Source organism: Schistocerca piceifrons, chromosome 8 (genome assembly GCF_021461385.2).
Source record: "Schistocerca piceifrons isolate TAMUIC-IGC-003096 chromosome 8, iqSchPice1.1, whole genome shotgun sequence".
NCBI lineage: Eukaryota > Metazoa > Arthropoda > Insecta > Orthoptera > Acrididae > Schistocerca > Schistocerca piceifrons.
In genome coordinates this window covers 377,456,571-377,480,536 of record NC_060145.1, presented here as the reverse complement: position 1 = coordinate 377,480,536, position 23,966 = coordinate 377,456,571, and the positions used below count along the sequence as shown (strand labels likewise).

The 23,966-nt window shown below is 44.0% G+C and overlaps 1 protein-coding gene across 1 annotated transcript in view; it reads left to right on the top strand.

Annotated features, from left to right (window-relative positions):
• The window catches only part of LOC124711817 (amino acid transporter AVT1B), a 217,907-nt gene that overhangs the window by 99,883 nt on the left and 94,058 nt on the right, over positions 1-23,966 (top strand). The window contains exon 2 of the mRNA XM_047242044.1: positions 6,348-6,511. Coding sequence (XP_047098000.1) covers positions 6,358-6,511 — 154 coding nt within the window. The 5' untranslated portion in view covers positions 6,348-6,357. The remainder of the gene's footprint in view (positions 1-6,347; positions 6,512-23,966) is intronic.

Below are 23,966 nucleotides of genomic sequence, written 5' to 3'. Positions count from 1 at the left end.
ATGTTACCACCGTTGCTTTTAATGTCACCAAAGGTTGTTTTGACTTTCCTGTATACTGAGTCTGTCCTTCCGACAATCATATCTTTTTCGATGTCTTCACATTTTTCCTGCAGCCACTTCGTCTTAGCTTCCCTGCACTTCATATTTATTTCATTCCTCAGCGACTTGTATTTCTGTATTCCTGATTTTCCTGGAACATGTTTGTACTTCCTCCTTTCATCAATCAACTGAAGTATTTCTTCTGTTACCCATGGTTTCTTCGCAGCTACCTTCTTTGTACCTATGTTTTCCTTCCCAACTTCTGTGATGGCCCTTTTTAGAGGTGTCCATTCCTCTTCAACTGTACTGCCTACTTCGCTATTCCTTATTGCTGTATCTATAGCGTTAGAGAACTTCAAACGTATCTCGTCATTCCTTAGTACTTCCGTATCCCACTTCTTTGCGTATTGATTCTTCCTGACTGATGTATTGAACTTCAGCCTACTCTTCATCACTACTATATTGTGATCTGAGTCTATATCTGCTCCTGGGTACGCCTTGCAATCCAGTATCTGATTTTGGAATCTCTGTCTGACCATGATGTAATCTAATTGAAATCTTCCCGTATTTCCCGGCCTTTTCCAAATATATCTCCTCCTCTTGTGATCCTTGAACAGGGTATTCGCTATTACTAGCTGAAACTTGTTACAGAACTCAATTAGTCTTTCTCCTCTTTCATTCATTGTCCCAAGCCCATATTCTCCTGTAACCTTTTCTTCTACTCCTTCCCCTACAACTGCATTCCAGTCGCCCATGACTATTAGATTTTCGTCCCCCTTTACATACTGCATTACCCTTTCAATATCCTCACACAGTTTCTCTATCTGTTCATCTTCAGCCTGCGACGTCGGCATGTATACCTGAACTATCGTTGTCGGTGTTGGTCTGCTGTCGATTCTGATTAGAAAAACCCGGTCACTGAACTGTTCACAGTAACACATCCTCTGCCCTACCTTCCTATTCATAACGAATCCTACACCTGTTATACCATTTTCTGCTGCTGTTGATATTACCCGATACTCATCTGACCAGAAATCCTTGTCTTCCTTCCACTTCACTTCACTGACCCCTACTATATCTAGATTGAGCCTTTGCATTTCCCTTTTCAGATTTTCTAGTTTCCCTGCCACGTTCAAGCTTCTGACATTCTACGCCCCGACTCGTGGAACGTTATCCTTTCGTTGATTATTCAATCTTTTTCTCATGGTAACCTCCCCCGTGGCAGTCCCCTCCCGGAGATCCGAATGGGGGACTATTCCGGAATCATAGGTCAGTAATTTCCATAAATACGGCCTCGTGGTTTGTGAGCGTGAACCAGTGGCCGATAGCGTCCCAGATGTGATTCATTGGGTTCTGGTCAAGCAAATTTGGTGGCCCAGATATCAGCTTGAGATCACTAACACGCTCCCCAAACTACTGTGGCAAGAGTGTTGTTTTGTGAGACAGACATTTACCCCGCTGTAAGATGCCATTGGTGTCAGGGAAGACATCAGGTAGGGAGGGATGCTGGTGGTCTGCAGTAATGTTCATGTTGTACACAGATGACACATTTGACTACTGCGGAAGGTTCCATGAGTAGGATAACATTGCGGATGTGAGCCAAGATAACAATCTTATGTCTAGGTCATTGATGTGGACTTCTGGTGTTACATATGTGGGCTGATTATATTCAAGGTCAATCGTACTACCTTCCCTTCCTTCCCCCCTACCTCCCCCGGTATCATTGACAATTGTTGAAGGGTATTAAGAGAAACTGCTGCCTTGCCCACATACTCAGGCAATTGGGTTGGTTATATTCAAGGTCATTGTGTAACTCGGTATCAGTTATGTGGTCTTGTGTGTCAAAAAACTGGTGGGAAACCCTACCCTCCTCTCCTTATCCGTGCACCCCTTAATTCCTGCTTTTATAACTAGAGCACTTGAGTGGTGAGTTCATTCTTGAGCTGTGCTTCATATCGAGAGGATAAGCTGTAGCTATTTGTTAATAGCTAATTAATTTTACTGGTATGTCATTCAATGTCTAGGGTGTTGATTTCGTTAATATTATTCGATTTGCGTCATTCAAGGCTCCCACAGAGAGCATATCCAGGCAGATGTATAAGTATTCTCATTTCTCAACATTCGTATTTTTCCATATTTTCACAATTTACCTATTTTTCACATTTTTACAAATTTTCGAATTGATCATCAATTTAACAATTTTTACATATTTTTTTCCATGGCATCCATAGTCTGTATGATGAATATAAGGGTGCAAGAATACACGAGGATATGCCCTTACAGTAATGAATCATTTTAACAACAAATACACTTTTGCCAAGACCGTAAACAAATACCATAATAAACTCTTGTTTTACCATTCTTAAATTGTGTATGTTTAAAATGAGCGCACTGTTCGAAATAATGACGTCACTACTTCACTGCATGTTGCACAGAATCTCAGTAAATTTTACGATGTCATAGCAAAATTCTGAGGTTCCTTGATTATCCAGGATTGTCAACCAAAGATACGATATGTGTATACGAATTAGCACAGCGCTACAAAACATGGAACTGGAGAGGTGAGCAATATCTCCACCTACTACCAACAAAAAGTAAGGTGCCTTTCGGGAACACCACTCTTTGAATACTGATGCATAGGGGGCTTATAGTCCGACTGCGACGTTGAACACTATGCTAGTTAGCAACGCATCAACTGCCAAGAAATTTGTGTTATTTAACCAATATATGTGTAACTGTCTCCAGTCTTGCTGCCCTGGCAGAAAAATTAATGATGTAATCGAGAACTCAGGAAGGACCACATCAACAGCAAACCGGACATGACTTGTCAGCGGAAATACACTATGTGATCAAAAGTATTGTACATCCCCAAAAATATACGTTATTCATATTAGGTGCATTGCGCTGCCACCTACTGCCAAGTACTCCATATCAGTGACCTCAGTAGTCATTAGACAACGTGAGAGGGCAGAATGGGGCGCTTCATGGAACTCACGTACTTCGAACGTAGTCAGGTGATTGGGTGTCACTTGTATCGTATGTCTCTACGTGAGATTTCCACACTCCTAAACATCCCTAGGTCCCCTGTTTCTGATGTGATAGTGAAGTGGAAACGTGAAGGGACATGTACAGCACAAAAGTGCACAGGCTGACCTCGTCTGTTGACTGACAAAGACCGTCGACAGTTGAAGAGGGTTGTAGTGTGTAATAGGCAGACATCTATCCAGACCATCACATAGGAATTCCAAACTGCATCAGGATCCTCTGGAAGTACTTTGACAGTTAGGCCGGAGCGGCTGCTCATAAGCCACACATCACGCTGGTAAATGCCAAACGATGCCTCGCTTAGTGTAATGAGCGTAAACACTGGATGATTGAACAGTGAAAAAACGTCGTGTGGAGTGACGAATCACGGTACACAGTGTGGCGATCCGATGGCAGGGTGTGGGTATGGCGAATGCCCGGTGAACTTCATCTGCCAGCGTGTGGTATTATGGTGTGGTCATGCTTTTCATGGAGGGGGCTAGCACCCCTTGTTGTTTCGCGTGGGATTATCACAGCACAGGCGTACATTGATGTTTTAAGCACCTTCTTCCTTCCCACTGCTGAAGAGCAATTCAGGGATGGTAATTGCATCTTCAGCACGATCGAGCACCTGTTCATAATGCACGGCCTGTGGCGGTTACACAGTAATAACATCCCCGTGATGGACTGGCATGCACGGAGTCATCACCTGAATCCTATAGAACACCTTTGGGATATTTTGGAACGTCGTCTTCGTGCCAGGCCTCACTGACCGACATCGATACCTCTCCTTAGTGCAGCGCTCCATGACGAATGGGCGTCATTCCCCAAGAAACCTTCCAGTACCTGATTGAACGTATGCTTGCAAGAGTGGAAGCTGTCATCAAGGCTAAGCGTGGGCCAACACCATATTGAATTCCAGCATTACAGATGGAGGGCGCCACAAACTTGTAAGTCTTTTTCAGCCACGTGTCCGTATACTTTTCATCACATAATGTATGTGAACAGTTGTGCAGATAAGCGCCAAGCACACCCCACCTTTCTGTCTGGACCAATAGGAATGAAGCTCTCCAACCGTCCTGCTTTCAAAACTAGTGCGAACGCTTGGGCAACCCCGTTTTTAGCCAGACAGCACTTCCAGGTAGAATGATACATAATTACAGTTACGATATTTATACAAATAAAAGTTTTAAAATTATTATTTTGTGACAGTACTATAAGACCACAAATAACTTTGGAAAATAGTATGAATAGGAGTGTAGAATTGTGTAAGGTGTGTGGGTAAGGTGGGGATTCTCTTGGATGACTTTGAACAATTGCCAGTGAATTCCCAATGTGACAGTACTAAAAGACCAGTAAATAACTATGGAAAATAATATGAATAGGAGTGCAGAACTGCCTAAGGTATGAGGGTAAGGTGGAGATTCCTTTGGATGACCCAATGGAAGGGGAGTGGAGGCTAACTTTGAATGTAGGTAGCCACAGTGTGTAACCTGAGGCAAGATGTTCTCATCAGTGACTTGGAGATAAGATTATTATCTTGGTTCATACCAGCATTGCTATACTACTCACATGGAAGGCCTACTACATGAGCCAAACAGCAGAATACTACCTCCACCACTCTGCGTCCATGACCCAGTGCACGTTTAGAGCAACCTGTTTGCCAGAACGACAGCATGTGATTCATCCAACGAGGCAACATAGTCCAGTCCCGATGATCCGATGCCTACTGCACTCGCAGTTGAGGAGGAAGACACAGAGGTTGGCTTCTGTGGAGTCCAATGTTCAACAATATGTGCTTTACAGTGACCTCTGAAACGTGCCTACACCAGAATTGTATTCTTTCATCCGAAGACCAGTATCAGTTGCAAAGCGATTTAGAAACGATTGCTGTATGGTGTGGCAGGTGGCAGTTGACGCTAATTAACGAAAAGTGTGAGGTGATCCACATGAGTTTCAAAAGAAATCCGTTGGAATTCGATTACTCGATAAATAGTACAATTCTCAAGGCTGTCAATTCAACTAAGTACCTGGGTGTTAAAATTACGGACAACTTCAGTTGGAAAGACCACATGGATAATATTGTAGGGAAGGCGAGCCAAAGGTTGCGTTCCATTGGCAGGACACTTAGAAGATGCAACAAGTCCACTAAAGAGACAGCTTACACTACACTCGTTCGTCCTCTGTTAGAATATTGCTGCGCGGTGTGGGATCCTTACCAGGTGGGATTGACGGAGGACATCGAAAGGGTGCAAAAAAGGCCAGCTCGTTTTGTATTATCACGTAATAGCGGAGAGAGTGTGGCAGATATGATACGCGAGTTGGGATGGAAGTTATTAAAGCAAAGAGGTTTTTCGTCGCGGCGAGATCTATTTACGAAATTTCAGTCACCAACTTTCTCTTCCGAATGCGAAAATATTTTGTTGAGCCCAACCTACATAGGTAGGAATGATCATCAAAATAAAATAAGAGAAATCAGAGCTCGAACAGAAAGGTTTAGGTGTTCGTTTTTCACGCGCGCTGTTCGTGAGTGGAATGGTAGAGAGATAGTATGATTGTGGTTCGATGAACCCTCTACCAAGCACTTAAATGTGAATTGCAGAGTAGTCATGTAGATGTAGATCTGCCACAGAACACTACATAACCTGCTTTACAGATAAGGCAAGTCTCCGACGTGTATGTTCTGAGATGAGACACCCAGCAGGTAATTTCCTACTTATGGTTTGACCATCCTTCAACCATTTACCATTGACGGTCGTGACTCTGACATATAATGTCCGACGAGATTCGCCATTAGTGGTATGATTGTTACTGGGAGCTGGGCTATAACAGTCTTCTCTTTGTCAAAGTCACTGTGGTTGCCCAGTTATGAACCAAATCTATGGTAGAATAAACGACCATTCATCATTTCTCCGCTTAATCCTTCCTTACCATTCTTCTCCCCGCTTACCTTACCATGTTATCTGGCCTCACTGCCACCAGATATCATTCAGACTCGTGGTGGGCAGTGGTCAAAATGTTTTGGCTCGTCAGTGTAAATGAAGAAGCTTAGGACTACCTTCGCTTCGATTCCAAAATAAATATACTGTTCACTCTCAGCTCTGCGCTGTAATCAAAGCTCCTCGAAGAGCTAAGAGCCATACTGCGATATAGTCCCTGAGCTCTTTGGCACTCACACCATTTAACAGAGCTCCAACAGGGCTCATCCTAAGTGAGAGATATAACATAGTTTGTGGAGTGGTGCTGGAGCCTGCCCGAACCCACTTGTGATTGTCCTTCCACAGGGGGCAGGGCATGGCGGATCGCATGCCGCTGCTGCGGCCACGGTTTGCCGCAGCGAGTGACGGTGTGGGGGCCCGCCTCACACTGCTCTTGGCCACGCTCAGCATCATAGACCTGCTGGGTGTGCTGCCCATCATCGTGCTGCCGAGGACCATAGCTGAGTGTGGTGAGCCAGCATCTTCCAAGTGTGTGCTCTGAAATCGCAGTTGTTTGTCATGGATAGAGAAGCTTCCGATGACATAGTACTGAGTGCCAAAGGACGACAATTGCAAACACACACACACCTATATATATATATATACATATATATATATATATATATATATATATATATACTGACAAACCACAATAACTCGAAAAATAAGCTTCACACGAAAAAAGTATAGAATCCAAAGTTGATTATTTTCCAGGGGGTATCTGCTGGTGCTAAAATTAGCCCACCACCCTGGGGGTGGGGCGGGAGGCAACTTTATAATTTCAAATGGGAACCCTCTTTTTTATTGCAAAATCATATTCTACATAATAAGGTACGTATATTTTGTCTTAAACGTTTGTTTTGATTCTTGGTAGTAGGCGCTGTAATTCAAGAAAATCCATGTTCTCATTTTTGCCTGGAAAATGGTTACGTATAAATAAAAACTGAGTTCACTCTTTAGTAGGTAGGATGTTTGGTTAGTTTATTAGCTAGTCAGATGATTTGTTTGATAATTTAAACTTATGTTTCCTCATGACCACGAGACAAACAAAACTTATCCGAATCTGCAGAAAAACTTAATACAGTATTTGGGTCAACATTTATAAAACTCTAATTTCTCTCTCTCAAACCCCACCCTTTTAGCTAATCAAAATTTACGAAGTAAATAAGTATTTTTTATTTATCTGTAACCATTTTCCACGCAGAAATGAGAACATGGATTTTCTTGAATTACAGCACCAACTACCAAGAACCAAAACCAATGCTCAAGACAAAATATATGCAGTTTTTTTATGTAGAATCTGATTCTGCAATAAAAAATGGGGGTTCCCATTTGAAATTTTAAAGTTGCCTCCCGCCCCACCTCCAGCGGGCTGTGGTGGCGGGCTAGATTTAGCACAAGCAGATGCCCCCTCGAAAATAATCAACTTTGGATTCTACACATTTTTTTGTCTGAAGCTTATTTTTCGAGTTATTCTGGTTTGTCAACTTAAAATTTACGCCCTGTATATAATGAAATAACTCTAACAACACTGATTCGTCAACCTAAAGCTAAAAATAGTTAAATGAGAAAAACGGCCATATCTACCTAATTTCAGTTATACACCAGCAAGAAATATTAAACCAGAAACTGCAGGCTCTACATGAGCCTTATAAAGTCAAAGATCAACATAAATATTGGTATGATAACCAAAAACGCTAAAATTAAAAAAAATATATAAATACTAAAATAATAGGAACAAAAATGAAATAATAAAGGAAAACAAAGAGTATTAGTAAAATAATAAATGTTGAGTAAAACCAATAACAAACGTTATCTTGTAATTTAAGTGTAAGAAATTAAATAAGCACCGGCCTGAGAACACTCAGATTCATAACCCCAGCCTAAAATCAAAAGTAAAATAGGAACCATTGTAGATTTAAAGAAAATATAAAAAGACAATAGCCTTAATCTACACAACAAGCAATATAACGTAACTATTAATAGAAACATGAAAATAAAAGAAATTAGAGTGATAAGAAGATAAATAAACTGAACCTGTAGCAGTAATCTTTAAAGGACAGACACAAGAACTCAATAAAATCAAACTAAAAGAAAAAATCAAAACAATATCTGATTATATTTAAATCAGCATTAAAAATCATAAAAAATGACATAAATATCGAAAAATTAACCAGTCATCAACAGTTATTCAATAATAAAAGGGGGAACAATAAAATAGTTGTAAATACACTAACATTAAAAAATCGCAACATCAAAATACAATTAACGTAGCGTAATGAATTTTGAGATTACATTTCTCTACGTGACATATTAAAGTGTTTAACGTTTCAAGACCACAGATTAATGTAAGATAAGCCATTGCAAATGCCACAAGCTGGTGCGTTAATAACTAGTATAACTGCCAGAACATTGGATGCAAGCATCGAAATGTGTATGCGTTGTGTTGTAGAAGTGTCTCATGTTAGATTATGGGATGGAGCTTCATGCCTCTTGTACTTGGTCTGTTATTGCAGGAATGGTTAATGCTATTTGTGGATGACACTGGAGTTGTCCAGTGATGTCCCATACGTGTTGATTGTAGGCATATCTGGTAGTCGAGTAGGACAAGGCAACATTTCGACACTCTGTAGAGCATGTTGGGCTACAACAGCGGTATGTGAGCGGCCGTTGTACTGTTGGAAAACACCGCTTGGTTTGCTGTTCATGAATAGCAGCACAACAGGTCGAATCATCTGACTGATGCACAAATTTGCAGTCAGGGGGCGTGGGATAGCCATGAGAGTGCTCGTACTGTCGTACAAAATTGCACCCCAGAGAATTATTCCAGGTGTGGGTCCAGTGTGTGTACCATGCAGACAGGATAGCTGAAGGCCCTCATTTGGCTTCCTTCTAACCAACCCGCAGCCATCACTGGCACTGAGGCAGAACCAGCTTTCATCAGAAAACGCAGCAGACCTCCACTCTGCTCTCCAATGAGCTCTCGCTTGACACCACTGAAGTTGCAAATGACCGTGGTTTGGAGTCAGTGGAATGCATACTACAGGGCATATAGCACAGAGTTGTTCCTGAAGAAACTACTGCTTGAATTGCTGCTGCAGATGCAGTATGATGGACCAAAAATGAAGTGGCAGTGGTTGTACAAGAGAAAAGTAACATTTCCAACACCCAAAAATATGAACCTTCAGACCAGAAAATTTCAAAGGTAAGCAGTTTAGGATATAACGTGAACAAGGGGAAGACATAAACGAAACGATCAGAACTGTCCTAAATGTTTTTGACAGGAAGCTTTTGAAGATGAGATGCTTTGATGCTTTAAGAAATAAAGCCAGTCAAAGAGAAAAAAACATAATGAAGACATAGTGAGCTGAAGAGACAGAATGATTGGGCACATATTACGACACGAGTCGTCGATGAAAACTATAGTTCAGGAGTTGATGGGAAGGTCAAGAACTGGAGTGGCTGGCTTTTATAGCAGTATGTAAAACAAATTTCGTGTTAAATTCAAACTACACGGAGTTTTAATGTAATTTAGTTCATACGCTGTCCAGTGGAACAAATCTGACAACCTGTCAAAAACCTGAACAGTCACGTTTTGCAGCGCAGATGCGGCGAGACGTGCAACTGGAGGGTCATTGAGGTTCTGGAACGTACCGACAGAGATATGGAACCATGTCGATTCCAGTGCCATGACAGCTCTGCTAGATTACACGGTTGATCCCACAAATTATCGACTGGTTTCAAAACCGGGGACTTTGATCGCCGGAGGAATAAGATAAACTCGCCATTTTTCTCTTTCCCAAGTACACTACTGCCCATTGAAATTGCTACACCATGAATATGACGTGCTACAGACGCGAAATTTAACCGACAGGAAGAAGATGCTGTGATACGCAAATGATTAGTTTTTCAGAGCATTCACACAAGGTTGGCACCGGTGGCGACACCTACAACGTACTGACATGAGGAAAGTTTCCAACCGATTTCTCATACACAAACAGCAGTTGACCGGCGTTGCCTGGTGAAACGTTGTTGTGATGCCTCGTGCAAGGAGGAGAAATGCGTGCCATCACGTTTCCGACTTTGATAAAGGTCGGATTGTAGCCTATCGCGATTGCGGTTTATCGTATCGCGACATTGCTGCTCGCGTTGATCGAGATCCAATGACTGTTAGCAGAGTATGGAATCGGTGGGTTCAGGAGGATTATACGGAACGCCGTGCTGGATCCCAACGGCCTCGTATCACTAGCAGTCGAGATGACAGGCATCTTATCCGCATGGCTGTAACGGATAGTGCAGCCACGTCTCGATCCCTGAGTCAATAGATGGGGACGTTTGCAAGACAACAACCATCTGCACGAACAGTTGGGCGACGTTTGCAGCAGCATGGACTACCAGCTCGGAGACCACGGCTGCGGTTACCCTTGACGCAGCATCACAGACAGGAGCGCCTGTGATGGTGCACTCAACGACGAACCTGGGTGCACAAATGGGAAAACGTCATTTTTTCGGATGAATCCAGGTTCTATGTGCAGCATCATGATGGTCACATCCGTGTTTGGCGACGTCGCGGTGAACGCACATTGGAAGCGTGTATTCGTCATCGCCATACTGGCGTATCACCCGGTGTGACGGTATGGGGGGCTGGTTACACGTCTCGGTCATATCTTGTTCGCATTGACGGCACTTTGAACAGTTGACGTTACATTTCAGATGTGCTACGACCCGTGGCTCTACACTTCATTCGATCCCTGCGAAACCCTACATTTCAGCAGGATAATGCACGACCGCATGTTGCAGGTCTTGTACGGGCCTTTCTGGATACAGAAAATGTTCGACTACTGCCCTGGCCAGGACATTCTCCAGATCTCTCACCAATTGAAAACGTTTGGTGAATGGTGGCCGAGCAACTGGCTCGTCACAATACGTTGTCATTACTTTTGATGAACTGTGGTATCGTGTTGAAGCTGCATGGGCAGTTGTACCTGTACACGCCATCCAAGCTCTGTTTGACTCAATGCCCAGGCGTATCAAGGCCGTTGTTACGGCCAGAGGTGGTTGTTCTGGGTACTGATTTCTCAGGATCTATGCACGCAAATTGCGTGAAAATGTAATCGCATGTAAGTTATAGTATAATATATTTGTCCAATGAATACGCGTTTATCATCTGCATTTCTTCTTGGTGTAGCAGTTTTAATGGCTAGTAGCGTAAGTACACAGCGTGCTGTGTGACGCGTTGCATTGTCCTGCTGGTAGATGCCATCATGCGGGGAAAATACAAACTGCATGTGGGGATGGTCTATCTCCAAGGATAGATGCATACTTGTGCTCATTCATTGCGTCTTCGAGAATGACGGGATGACTCACGAAAATATTCCCCAGCCCAATACCTTCACTCCTCCAGCCTGGAACCTTTAGACGATTAGTGCAGAGAGTTCATCTGTTCGATGGAGCATAAAACTTGAGTCATCTAAAAAGGCCACCTGTCGCCACTCAGTGGACGTGCAGTTGCGGTGCTGGCGTGCGACTGCCAGCCTTCGCCGCCGATGAACAGGAATTAGCATGGGTACATGGAACAGGTACATCCTGCAGTCCCCTAAGTAGCAGCGTTCGCTGAATAGTCATTGACTGCTGGCAGCCCCTTGGTTCATCTGGGAAGTCAGTTGCCCTACAGTTGCCCGTCTTTTCGTCCGCAGCTGTCGTTACCCTTGTTATCACAGCTGCCTCGATGCCGCCTTTGGAAATCGCCATTTTGCCATGTACGGTATACTTTAATCGCCAACGGTCTTGCCGCAGTGGTAACACCGGTTCCCGTCAGATCACCGAATTTAAACGCTGTCGGGCTGGGCTAGCCCTTGGATGGGTGACCATCTTGTCTGCCGAGCGCTGTTGGCAAGCGGGGTGCACTCAGCCCTTGTGAGGCAAACTGAGGTGCTACTTGATTGAAAAGTAGCGGCTCCGGTCTCGGAAACTGATGTACGGCCGCCAGAGCGGTGTGCTGACCATGTGCCCCTCCATATCCGCATCCAGTGACGCCTGTGGGATGAAGATGACACAGCGGCTGGTCGGTACGTTTGGGCCTTCATGGCCTATTCGGGAGGAGTTTAGAGTTTAGCACCCGAACAGTTTACAAACATAGCCGTTTAGGAAATGCCTCCACCCTTGGCCCGAAAACCTATGAGCATGCCCTTTTGAATGTCAGATAAATCGCTCCGTTTCCGCGTTACGACAAAGACTACATTATTTTCCGCCTCCCTCAACGCGTTTCATATACCCCCTACTGCTGATGCTGCCATCGGTCGTCTGTGAGTGGATTATTGCACACTGATGTCGAACGTAAGTGGTGGTCACATATCTTTTGGTGTGTGATGGATGTTTGCTATACGTTATTATATTAAAATGAAATGAAGAGTCCTAATCGCACCAGGCTTTTGAAGTAGCTAGGTTAGGTAACAACATTCAATGTTCCAGACCATCACGTGTCGGTCTGGTGTCCAGTACATATTGATTATTCTTTCTCATCTGAAAGTTTACTGGATCGTATTAAGTGCGAAGAGTTTGAGCGACTTTGTTTCGTAACTATATCGTTTTGCGAGTGGATGCAAAATGAAATCACGGACATGGCAGTTTCTGTCTCATTGTGTAAGATATACGGAAGAAAGGCTATGAGAAGGAATGTTCAAATCGGACACTATCAGTGTACAGTCAACACTTCACATCGGTGGAACATCCGTTGAAATCGATGGAGGTGGCGCAATGGTTAAAACAATGGACTAGCATTTTGGAGGACGGCGATTCAGACCCCCGTCTTTGCATTAGTTTCAGTCTTCTGTGATTTCCCTAAATCGCTAACATCAGATTCCAAGAAGATTCTTTAGAAAAGGGCCCAGACGTGTTTTTCCTCCATCCTACTACAAACCTTGTTGTGGCCGGAACGTTAAGCATTATCTTCTGTCTTTCCTTGCCTCCATTTTGTGTGTGTGTGTGTGTGTGTGTGTGTGTGTGTGTGTGTGTGTGTGTGTATGTGTGAGAAAGAGATAGAGCGAGCAAGAGAGAGCGAGAGAGAGAGGGAGAGAGAGAGAGAGAGAGAGAGAGGGAGAGGGGGGGGGGATTGTGATATTGTGAGAACTAGTCCTATGAGAACTAGCCGTATAAGATAGCGGGTGGAAGAGGGAATAGGATAAGTTCTACTCACTCTAGTGCGACGAAAACAATCAATTTACTGCAAAATTTGTGACATTTCTATTGATAGAATAGTGGAAATAAGGTAGACTGTTTTGTAAAAAGAAAAGAAAAAGAAAGCTTACACGCTATGTGACCTGTTGGCGGGCCGGCCGCTGTGACCGAGCGCTTCTAGGCGCTTCAGTCTGGAACCGCGCGACCGCTACGGTCGCAGGTTTAAATCCTGCCTCAGGCATGGATGTTGTGATGTCCTTAGGTTAGTTAGGTTTAAGTAGTTCTAAGTTCTAGGGGACTGATGACCTCTGATGTTAAATCCGATAGTGCTCAGAGCCATTTTCACCATTTTGAAACTGTTGGTGGGGGGAAGGGAGGGGGAAGGGGGAGGGAGGGATAGAGGTGCAGGGAGACTGTACAACTAATATCAAATTCGTGGAAGCGGGATGGGTGGAGGAAACCAAGCATTATTTTGTAATAAAACAAAACTTAATACTGTTATCACCAAACATACTAATTATACCACTTTTTAATAGGTATCTACTATCTACATTTCACTTAACTGAGAGAATATACGTAGTTTGTACTAGGTTTTACCCGCTTTCCAAGCAGAGAAGGCCGCTGAGGGAATCCTATGCAGTGACATTCAATTCGGAGGTAAACTGTTTCGAATCATAGTGTTGGATGAAATTTTCGCCACCAGTATTTGGCCGGTAAAGAGAGGAGAGGTGGTGAAGTAAAGTTTCTAATCACGTCTTTGTGCCAATGTCCTGGATTAAATTCCAAACATCTCGGCATGAAATGCGCGCGTGTGACAGTGTAGATGGTGATCCGTCCGTCGGATGTGGATGCTTACCTCGGCGGCTCTCTTGCTGATATTCGCGAGGAGTAGGTTACGTGCCGGCACTGGGATTCACCCTCTCTCTCCCTTTCGTCCACAACAACACAAACCCAACACTGCATTGCACAAGCGCTCATGACATTCCTCCAGACGACACACGTACTCACCAGAAACTTGATAACAGGGGTCGGAAAACGGCAATGGTAAACCACACCCATTAGGACCTTGCCTAGAGCGTTGGTGCAGGATTCCTGCCTCCCTAAGCTCTTTTTTCTTTTGTTTTTTTTTTTTGCAGAGTGTGAGACTACTTTCAGTTTTGGATATGAGATTGCACATACATTTTTGCTACCACGCAGGTTCCGTTCATATACAACAGAATACTTTCTATAGTTACATTTTAGTAGTTTGGTAACGAATCATGTCGACTTGCTCAACTCATTGGCAGAATTAGCATGTCTGTCATATTAAGCATGCTCGAACAGTAAGATGAGAGGTGTCGCGCAATTGTTAAGGCATTGGACGCACGACGGGGCTCAAGTAGCCTTTTGGCAAGATCAATGTGTAGTTTTTTTAGTAGATAAGGACTAAGGATAAGGAAGGGAACTTTATTTAATTTCTATAATAATTAGTGAGATCACCCACGACATTTATTTTTTTATAATTATCAACACCTTTGACCCACACTGACACAGATTCCGATTCATATACTTTACGGTGATTCCTGGTCCTAAGAACCAACGGCATCGAAGACAGGTAATACGATTTACCCATATCTCTATTGTAGACCTCTGCAATCTGAAATGTCCGATAAGAGATGACTTCACGACTGTTAAAATTTTGTAGACCTGCAACTTTATCGGCTTTAGGTCCACGTACTAGAGCAACGGTGACCCAGCCATTACCGTGTTGATTGGTATCATTGTTGCCTAGGGTGAAGTTCAGAACTCCACCACAGAAAACTGATGGACCATGGAGGACAACTTGTGCGGTACATAATTCTCGGTTTTAATAGAAGTATTGTCTATTGCTTTATACACTGTCGGACGGTTACGCCTTCTCCTCCTATAATAACGGTTTTAATATATATATATATATATATATATATATATATATATATATATATATATATATATATATTGCTTTATACACTGTCGGACGGGTACGCCTTCTCTTCCTATAATAACGCGGCATCTCTGCAATTATCAACTGCAATAACGACTGACAGATATGCCGTGTTATTATTGGAGGAGAAGGCGTACCCGTCCGACAGTGTATGAAGCAAGAGGCAATATCGCAGGTGGCTTGCGTCCGCATTTTTCTACTCTGCTCGTAATAATGTCACTGTCGAATGGGCGTTGAGCGCTAATTTTGTTCTCTTTTTTTAACACTTAAACGAAGTGCAACTCTAACCACACGTCTTTCTCTTTGAATTACGCCAGCAGCACATTTGTAGAAGTGCAGCAGCAGTGCACATCAAGCTGTAACGCTCTCGTTGCAACATTTAAAGGAGACAAACAAACGCCGTGGCCCGTAAGCTACGTCAAGCGAGCGCCGACCGGGGTGTAGTGACCTCCCTCGATGGTTTGGCATTCTTCTGGCTTCACTTGTTATGCAAGACCCGCACGGCGCGTGCACTCGGAGTTTCATGTCAGACAGCTCCTGCCCACGATTCTCATCCGCACCAAATGGAAATGGTAGGCGAAATCATTCGTCTCTGCACTCTGCACTGTCAGTCAGATCCCAGTTATAAAATAAAAACAGACCTGATTCATCTCTTACTTTTCAAGCTTCTGTTTAGTCCGCAGCTCGTGGTCGTAGGGTAGCGTTCTCGCTTCCCGCGCCCGGGTTAGATTCCCGTCGGGGCCAGGGATTTTCTCTGCCTCGTGATGACTGGGTGTTGTGTGATGTCCTTAGGTTAGTTAGGTTTAAGTAGTTCTAAGTTCTAGGGGACTGATGCCATAGATGTTAAGTCCCATAGTGGTCAGAGCCATTTGAACCAATCAAGCTTCTGTTTTATTTCTCTCGCCTCTACGTTACCGATATTTCTGTCATGTTTACTAATAACAGAACTGTGAAACGGTTGTGTCTGTCTGTCTGTCTGTCTGTTTGGTTAATCTCCAGAACTACGAGACTGATAACCAAGGAATTTTCACAACAAACTTAATTTTAGCTTGGGACAACATATAGCCTTTGTTTCATCAGAATCAGATCACGAAATAAACTATATTGCAACTTAAAGTTTGATTTAAAACGGTCTTGTCTGTCTATTTGTTTGAACACGCTAATCACTAGAGCTACTACACTCATGCTCATAAATTAAGGAAAACTGCAGAATGTGGTGCCACACAACATGGCACTACACAAAACCGGCTCTAATAGCATAGGCACATAGGGAACAAACACGACACAGATCTGTAAGTCCACGGTATTTCTGATAAGTTGAGCAAACCGACACGAAACACATGTGCTACAAAGCGCCACTGTTTCCTGCGCATGTACCCCGACATGAATATGGGATATCATCACTATGCACACGTACACAGGCCGCACAACGTGTTGGCATACTCTGTATCGGGTGGTCGAGGAGCTGCTGGGGTACAGCCTCCCATTCTTGCACCAGTGCCTGTCGGAGCTCCTGAAGTGTCGTAGGGGTTTGAAGGCGTGCAGCGATACGTCGACCGTGAGCATCCCAGACGTGCTCGATGGGGTTTAGGTCTGGAGAACAAGCAGGCCACTCCATTCGCCTGATATCTTCTGTTTCAAGGTACTCCTCCACGATGGCAGCTCGGTGGGGCCGTGCGTTATCATCCACCAGGAGGAAGGTGGGACCCACTGCACCCCTGAAAAGGTGGACATACTAGTGCAAAATGACGTCCCGATTCACCTGACGTGTTACAGTTCCTCGGTCAAAGACATGCAGGGGTGTACGTGCACCAATCATAATCCCTCCCCACACCATCAAACAATGATCTCCATATAGGTCCCTTTCAAGAACATTAAGGGGTTGGTATCTGGTTCCTGGTTCACGCCAGATGAAAACCCGGCGAGATGAAAACCTGGACTCGTGCGTGAACATAACCTGGGACCATTGTTCCAATGACGATGTACTGTGTTCTTGACACCAGGCTTTACGGTCTCTCCCGCGACCAGGGGTCAGTGGAATGCACCTTGCAGGTATCCGGGCGAATAAACCGTGTCTGTTCGGTCGTCTGTAGACTGTGTGTCTGGCGACAAATGTTCCAGTGGCTGCGGTAAGGTACCTGCAGTACTTCGTGACCGTCTGCGGGCACTGATGGTGAGGTATCGGTCTTCTTGTGGTGTTGTACGCTGTGGACGTCCCGTACTGTAGCGCTTGGACACGTTTCCTGTCTGCTGGTATCGTTGCCATAATCTTGAGATTACACTTTGTGGCACACGAAGGGCCCGTGCTACGACCTGCAGTGTTTGACCATCCTCCAGTCGCCCTAATATTCTACTCCTCATAACGTCATCAATATGTGTTGTTTAAGCCATTTTCAACACACAGTAACCATTAGAATATCTGAAAACGTCTGCACACTTACTCGCTGCACCTTACTCTGACAAGCACCAACACACCTCTGCGTATGTAGACTGTTGCCAGCGGCATCGTGCGAAGATCACAGGTCATATGCACCGCATTCATTCTCTGTGCTTTCTCAACACCTTGAGATTTTATAGCCTTTTGATTGCTAATACTTCCCTCTGTTGACATAGCTGTGTGCTTGGCAGATAATGTGGTGGCACTGACCGCTGTTTCTACACAGTCTTCTGCTTTACTTTCCCATTTACGTGCTCCACTCACAGCTGATGTCGTTGCACTCAGCTGTTTCTGTGTTGTGTCCTGGCATGTTGTTTTGCCGATTTTTCTTTAGGGTCTTCTTCGGAACTCGTATTACCCTTTTCTAATGGTCGTTTCTTGTTGATCCGATTTCGATGAGAACAGGAAAGACTCTCATTTTCCATCTCTGTTTCGCTTTCTTGTTCTTGAATTGAAATCTCATGGACTCTGTAGCTGTTTTCCTGAACAATAGTCACAGACTGGTTTGTATCGGTTACACCCTCTTGATCGTTGTCTGCATATTTGTGCAGTTGTTTTGTTGCTAGTCTGTTGTTCAAGGATGGGAATTCCTTTTCACTTAAACTAGGAGAGTGGTCAGTGGATTCCACGTGAGTATTCTCGGTGTTGCCCGTTTCAGTACTTGAAGGAATTAATTCTTGTACCTGCAGTCTCGTGCTGTTGCAGAGTATTTCGTAGAATAAACAAACTCCCTAGGCAATTTTCTCGAAGATGTATTGGTTCATCGCACACTTGACATGGTGGAGTTTGTCCACATATATTGTGTGCTTTTCAACCTTCTACAAGAATGTGGGTCGGGATGTAGGAAGCAGTAAACATTCGCACAGATCTATTCCCGTTGTTGGACCTTGTGTCTCGACCGCTTTCCGAATTCGATATTTTTCACCTGTTCGTAATTATAAAGTGCCTGTATTAAGTCATTATCTAGCTCTGGGGGAAGATTTAGCATCCTAACAGTTTTCAGTTCGCCGTTAGTGTTACTAATATCAACGATACTGACAGAATCATCACGATGATGGAATTCAAATTTGTCCTAGGTATTCACTAATATTCTATCAAACGTAACAGAACTGTGCAATTTAGCAAAAACACAGTGTTTCTCATTATCCATTTGAATAATCTCTGCATCATCACCACAAATACCAAAATTTGCAGGTAGCCAGTTGTGAACTTCCACATGTATTCTTGTCAAAGGCGAACCTCAATTTATTTTTCCTGGTCGAATCCATGGACATTATTTACTGGTACGAAGTGGAACGTACACTTCAGGAACTATACACAAAGATTGTGAAGACGGTGAACAAGAAATATCACTACTTACTTACAAGTTCGGTAGCTGTAGAAGGAACACAATATACATGTACCGTTTTGTTAACGTAACCAGTCAGCTACAACACGTAGCGCTGTACAGCACAACGACACCGGGACTCGAACCCGGATGCCCCACTTCTCTAGAACGGTTACCCTAGCCGCCTAGGTCAACCGGACATGCTAATCTGCGAGCAGGGGGTTAATGGGCGGGGGTCGATGCGGTGCAGCTAGCAGGAAGTAGGGAATATGGATTGCCCGGATGGCCAACACGGTAAAGGCAACCGTTTTAGAAAAGCGGAGCATACGGGTCGAGTTCAGGCCTCGCGTAAATGTTCAACTCTCGCCGTTGCAGTGTCTCAACGCCCTATGCGGCTGAAAGTCATTATTCCTATCTTATCTCTTTCCCATCCAGTTTCCTTTCCATTCCTTTCACCCCATATATCCAGGGTTGTACAAGCCGCTGTTAGAGCTACTTAAGCTCTTCGTGCGGCAAAAATGACTAACTGTAATATATTTTTTTTAAAAAAATAGTTGCAGTTCGCCTTAGCAACTAAAATAGTGACAGTGACTCCCTTTCGGTGTGCTCTGTCGTCGGAGCAAAATACAGCCAGGGAAAAAGCACCACAGGCGAAAAGATGCGAGTTGGTGCCAGTGCCATAGAGACTCGCCACCATCACCACGGGCGTCGCTGAGGATGAAGATATCCACTTCTCCTCGGCCCATTGCCGGTCGAATACAATCCGCTAAAGACCGGAAGACAACGGACAAAACCTACTCGGGAGATGGAAGAGTAGTTTCGCGTATTTGGTTATAGATCATCGTATAGGGCTGACTTCTACGGGGAACGTCATTCAGTGACCTCTTAGAAGTGAAGGGACAGTTGTAAATTGCATTTGCTATGTACTGTGTAGTTTACCTGCGATTATTTACGCCTAGCCGTTGAGGGCTGTTTTTTTGTTATATTATATGTACTGTTCATTATTCGACAAGCCACAAAGATAAGTAAACCTTTTTAACTTATTTGTGTGACTTCGTTACTAATTTGTTGGAATGTTGTAGACGCTTCGATCTCTTATCCTGTTACCTGACACTGGCCTATAGCTGTGTAATAGTGATAGGGAGAAACTGTCTTAGCGGTGTACTGCACCAGAAGCCGTTTCACGAACTCACAAACTCGGCCTACCGTAACAGCAGTGGCAACTCGGTCTTCACAGTAGTATCGGCGAGGCTGTTACAAAACTGGCGACCAGGGCTTACAAAACGGTGCATTCTTGCTGTGCGAAAAATTTCAGGGTAGGTTCCGACGTACTGGATTGGACTATTCCCTCGTAAGTGATGGTCCAGAATTTGCACCAAGTACTCTGCATGAGAAGAAAAGGTTAAAGGTGGAAGAGAGTCTCTGAACAGCGCGGTAATAAGTCTTTTATGAGCGCTTGATTGCATTTTAGATGCGTTCAAACCTATGTTTTGCGCTCACTCACATACGGCAAGTAAGTCAGCAGTTATGTGCTGGATAGGTGCACATAGGTTTGTTGGACGTCTACTCAGATACAAACTGAAGGTCGCAGAGTATAGTTTACGCAGGGGAAAAAAAATTAAAATATTCAGGAAAACAAGAGGAATGATTAAACAATCTCTACTTGATACCACTTAAAAAAAAAAACCATTATTACTCCATGATACAGCTCAGTCAGTTTTGTGTTGGAAAAGGAAGTCGACACCTCATTGGAGAAAAAGAGCTAATAACACACTATGTACCCTTATTTACTTTATTTGGATTTCGCATGTAATTTAGCAATTTTTCTAAGAATTGATCAATTTTGCCCCTCCCCCCTTTCACCCACCAGTCGATGGATCGATGTCACGGTACCTCTATGACTGGTCTCTAGCAACTCAGTTTAGCAAAATGACAGAGGTATCTCAACTCAGATATCCAAGTAGAAATTATTCAAACACGAGCATTAAGCTATAAAGCGCCGGCTGGAGTGGCCGAGCGGTTCTAGGCGCTAAGGTTCGAATCCTGCCTCGGGCATGGATGTGTGTGATGTCCTTAGGTTAGTTAGCTTTAAGTAGTTCTAAGTTCTAGGGGACTAATGACCTCAGAAGTTAAGTCCCATAGTGCTCAGGGCCATTTTTTAAAGATATAAAGCAACTAAACAGAGAACATCTACAGTTACAAAAGAAGTAGTCACCAAGAACAGTCAGCTCCAGCAAGTGAGCGTGTTATGATACCCCGGGTACTAGGAGTAGATCTTTTTGTGTTACGTTTTTAATAACGTCATGTTTGCGCCAAGTGTGCAGTGTGATATTTTTTGCACTGGTTTCATGAAGAGGAATAAGGCTACTAAATAGAAGATATACACTGTGTGATCAAAAGTATCTGGACATCTGGCTGAAAATGACTTACAAGTTCGTGGCGCACTCCATCGGTAATACTGGAATTCCATATGGTGTTGGACCACCCTTAGCCTTCATGACAGCTTCCATTTTCGCAGGCATACGTTCAATCAGGTGCTGGAAAGTTTCTTGGGGAATGGCAGCCCATTCTTCACGAAGTGCTGCACTGAGGAGAGATATCGATGTCGGTCGGTGAGGCCTGGCACGAAGTCGGCGTTCCAAAACATCCCAAAGGTGTTCTGTAGAATTCAGGTTAGTACTCTGAGCAGGCCAGTCCATTACAGGGATGTTATTGTCGTGTAACCACTCCGCCACAGGCAGTGCATTATGAACAGGTGTTCGATCGTGTTGAAAGATGCAATCGCCATCCCCGAATTGCTCTCCTACAGTGGGAAGCCGGAAGGTGCTTAAAACATCAATGTAGGCCTGTGCTGTGACACAGCCACGCAAAACAAGGGCTGCAAGCCTCCTCCATGAAAACCACAACCGCACCATAACACCACCACCTCCGCATTTTATTGTTGGCACTACACACGCTGGCAGATGACGTTCACCGGGCATTCGCCATACCCACACCCTGACATCGGATCGCCACATTGTGTACCGTGATTAGTCACCCCACACAACGTTTTTCCACTGTTCAATCGTCCAATGTTTACGCTCATTACACCAGGTGAGGCGTCGTTTGGCATTTACCGGCGTGATGTGTGGCGTATGAGCAGCCGCTCGACCATGAAATCCAAGTTTAATCACCTCCCACCTAACTGTCATAGTACTAGCAGTGGATCGCCGGCCGGAGTTGCCGGGCGGTTCTAGGCGCTACGGTCTGGAACCGCGCGACCGCTACGGTCGCAGGTTCGAATTCTGCCTCGGGCATGGATGTGTGTGATGTCCTTAGGTTAGTTAGGTTTAAGTAGTTCTGAGTTCTAGGGGACTGATGACCTCAGAAGTTAAGTCCCATAGTGCTCAGAGCCATTTGAACCATTTGCAGTGGATCCTGATGCAGTTTGGAATTCCTGTGTGATGATCTGGACAGATGTCAGCCTATAACACATTACGACCCACTTCAACTGTCGACGGTCTATGTGAGTCAACAGACGATGTCGGCCTGTACACTTTTGTGCTGTACGTGTCCCTTCACGTTTCCACTTCACTATCACATCGGGAACGGTGGACCTATGGATGTGGAAATCTCGCGTGGAGACGTATGACACAAGTGACACATAATCACCTAACCACGTTCGAAGTTCGTGAGTTCCGCGCCGCGCCCGATTCTGCTCTCTCACGATGTCTAATGAGTATTGAGGTCGCCGATATGGAATAACTGGCAGTAGGTGGCAGCACAGTGCACGTAATATGAAAAACGTATGTTTTTGGGGGTGTCCAGATACTTTTGATCACATAATGTAGGTTATGTTGTAAAAAAGATCTATTGCTTTTCATACCTACGTGACAAACAAAGTTACAAGAAAGGCAGTCATACTTGTTGTTGCCGCCATGGGGACTAAACAACATTTAATCGATGCATTTTTTACTTTCCTTCTGGACAAAGTTTTTTGTGGTGCTGAAGACAAACAAATGGCGATCTCTCTAGTGTTGCTTACATTACAGTCATTTGTTTAGCGCCACGGGAGCTCAACTCCTCGATCGCGATCGACCGGACTATCGCAATGGCTTTATTAATCGATCTTTCAGTACTTTTGTCCGCAATCTGTTTAAATGTGCTGTTTTGCAAAATTCCAGTTTGTTGACAGTTCTGCACAGTATCTTGTGGTGATAAATCTGACGATAATGGTCCGCCTCTTTCGCCTCCACCTGCATTTCACCGGCTTCATAACGCTCGCGCCAAGCAAGTTTTATTTCCTCCTGTATGGTGAGGTCACTACTCGCAATCTATAACTTAGTGCATTCTGAGGGGGGAGGGGGTTGCGGTGTGAGGGGAGATTGCTCAGGGTTTGCTGTAACAAGCTGCACCTCCAGTAGGCAATGGCAATAAAAATCTATATTCCAGTCTCCACGAAACAACAACGTGCTCGACGGAGGTAATTGTCAATTAAATACTTCGAGCTGCGGAAACCCTAGGTGGATGTTTGTATTGATATGTCAGATAACTGCCACAGAGTGCGTAAGGTTCTTTTTGACAAATTATTCTCCAGGTTATAATAAACTGTCAATGATGTACAAAGCCAAGTGTCTCGCTAAATATTTTTCAACAGTTTTGATGCTTTCTGTTTTAATTTTTTTTTCATAATTTTAACGTCTTGAAAATTGAGCTGTAGATCGTCAACTTTTGACGGAGAGAAAATTACCTTTTATTTGTTTTGAGTAATTCAAATTAATTATTTTTGTAACGGTATATTTTTGTCTTTAAACCCCTATGAATTTTTAAGTGAGTAGATCTCTAAATGGACTAAACTGCATGTACCTTTGGTTTAGCGGTTTCTTCAGTCCAAATCTACTATTTTACACAACCTTCTTCCCATGGTTCCTCAAAGCAATAACTGATATTTGCAAGCGCAAATACAGACGTATCCCGATTCAGCGTACCAGGTTATTTCCCCGTTATGAGTCTACGAGGGCAGACAGGTTGTCCGTACCGCAA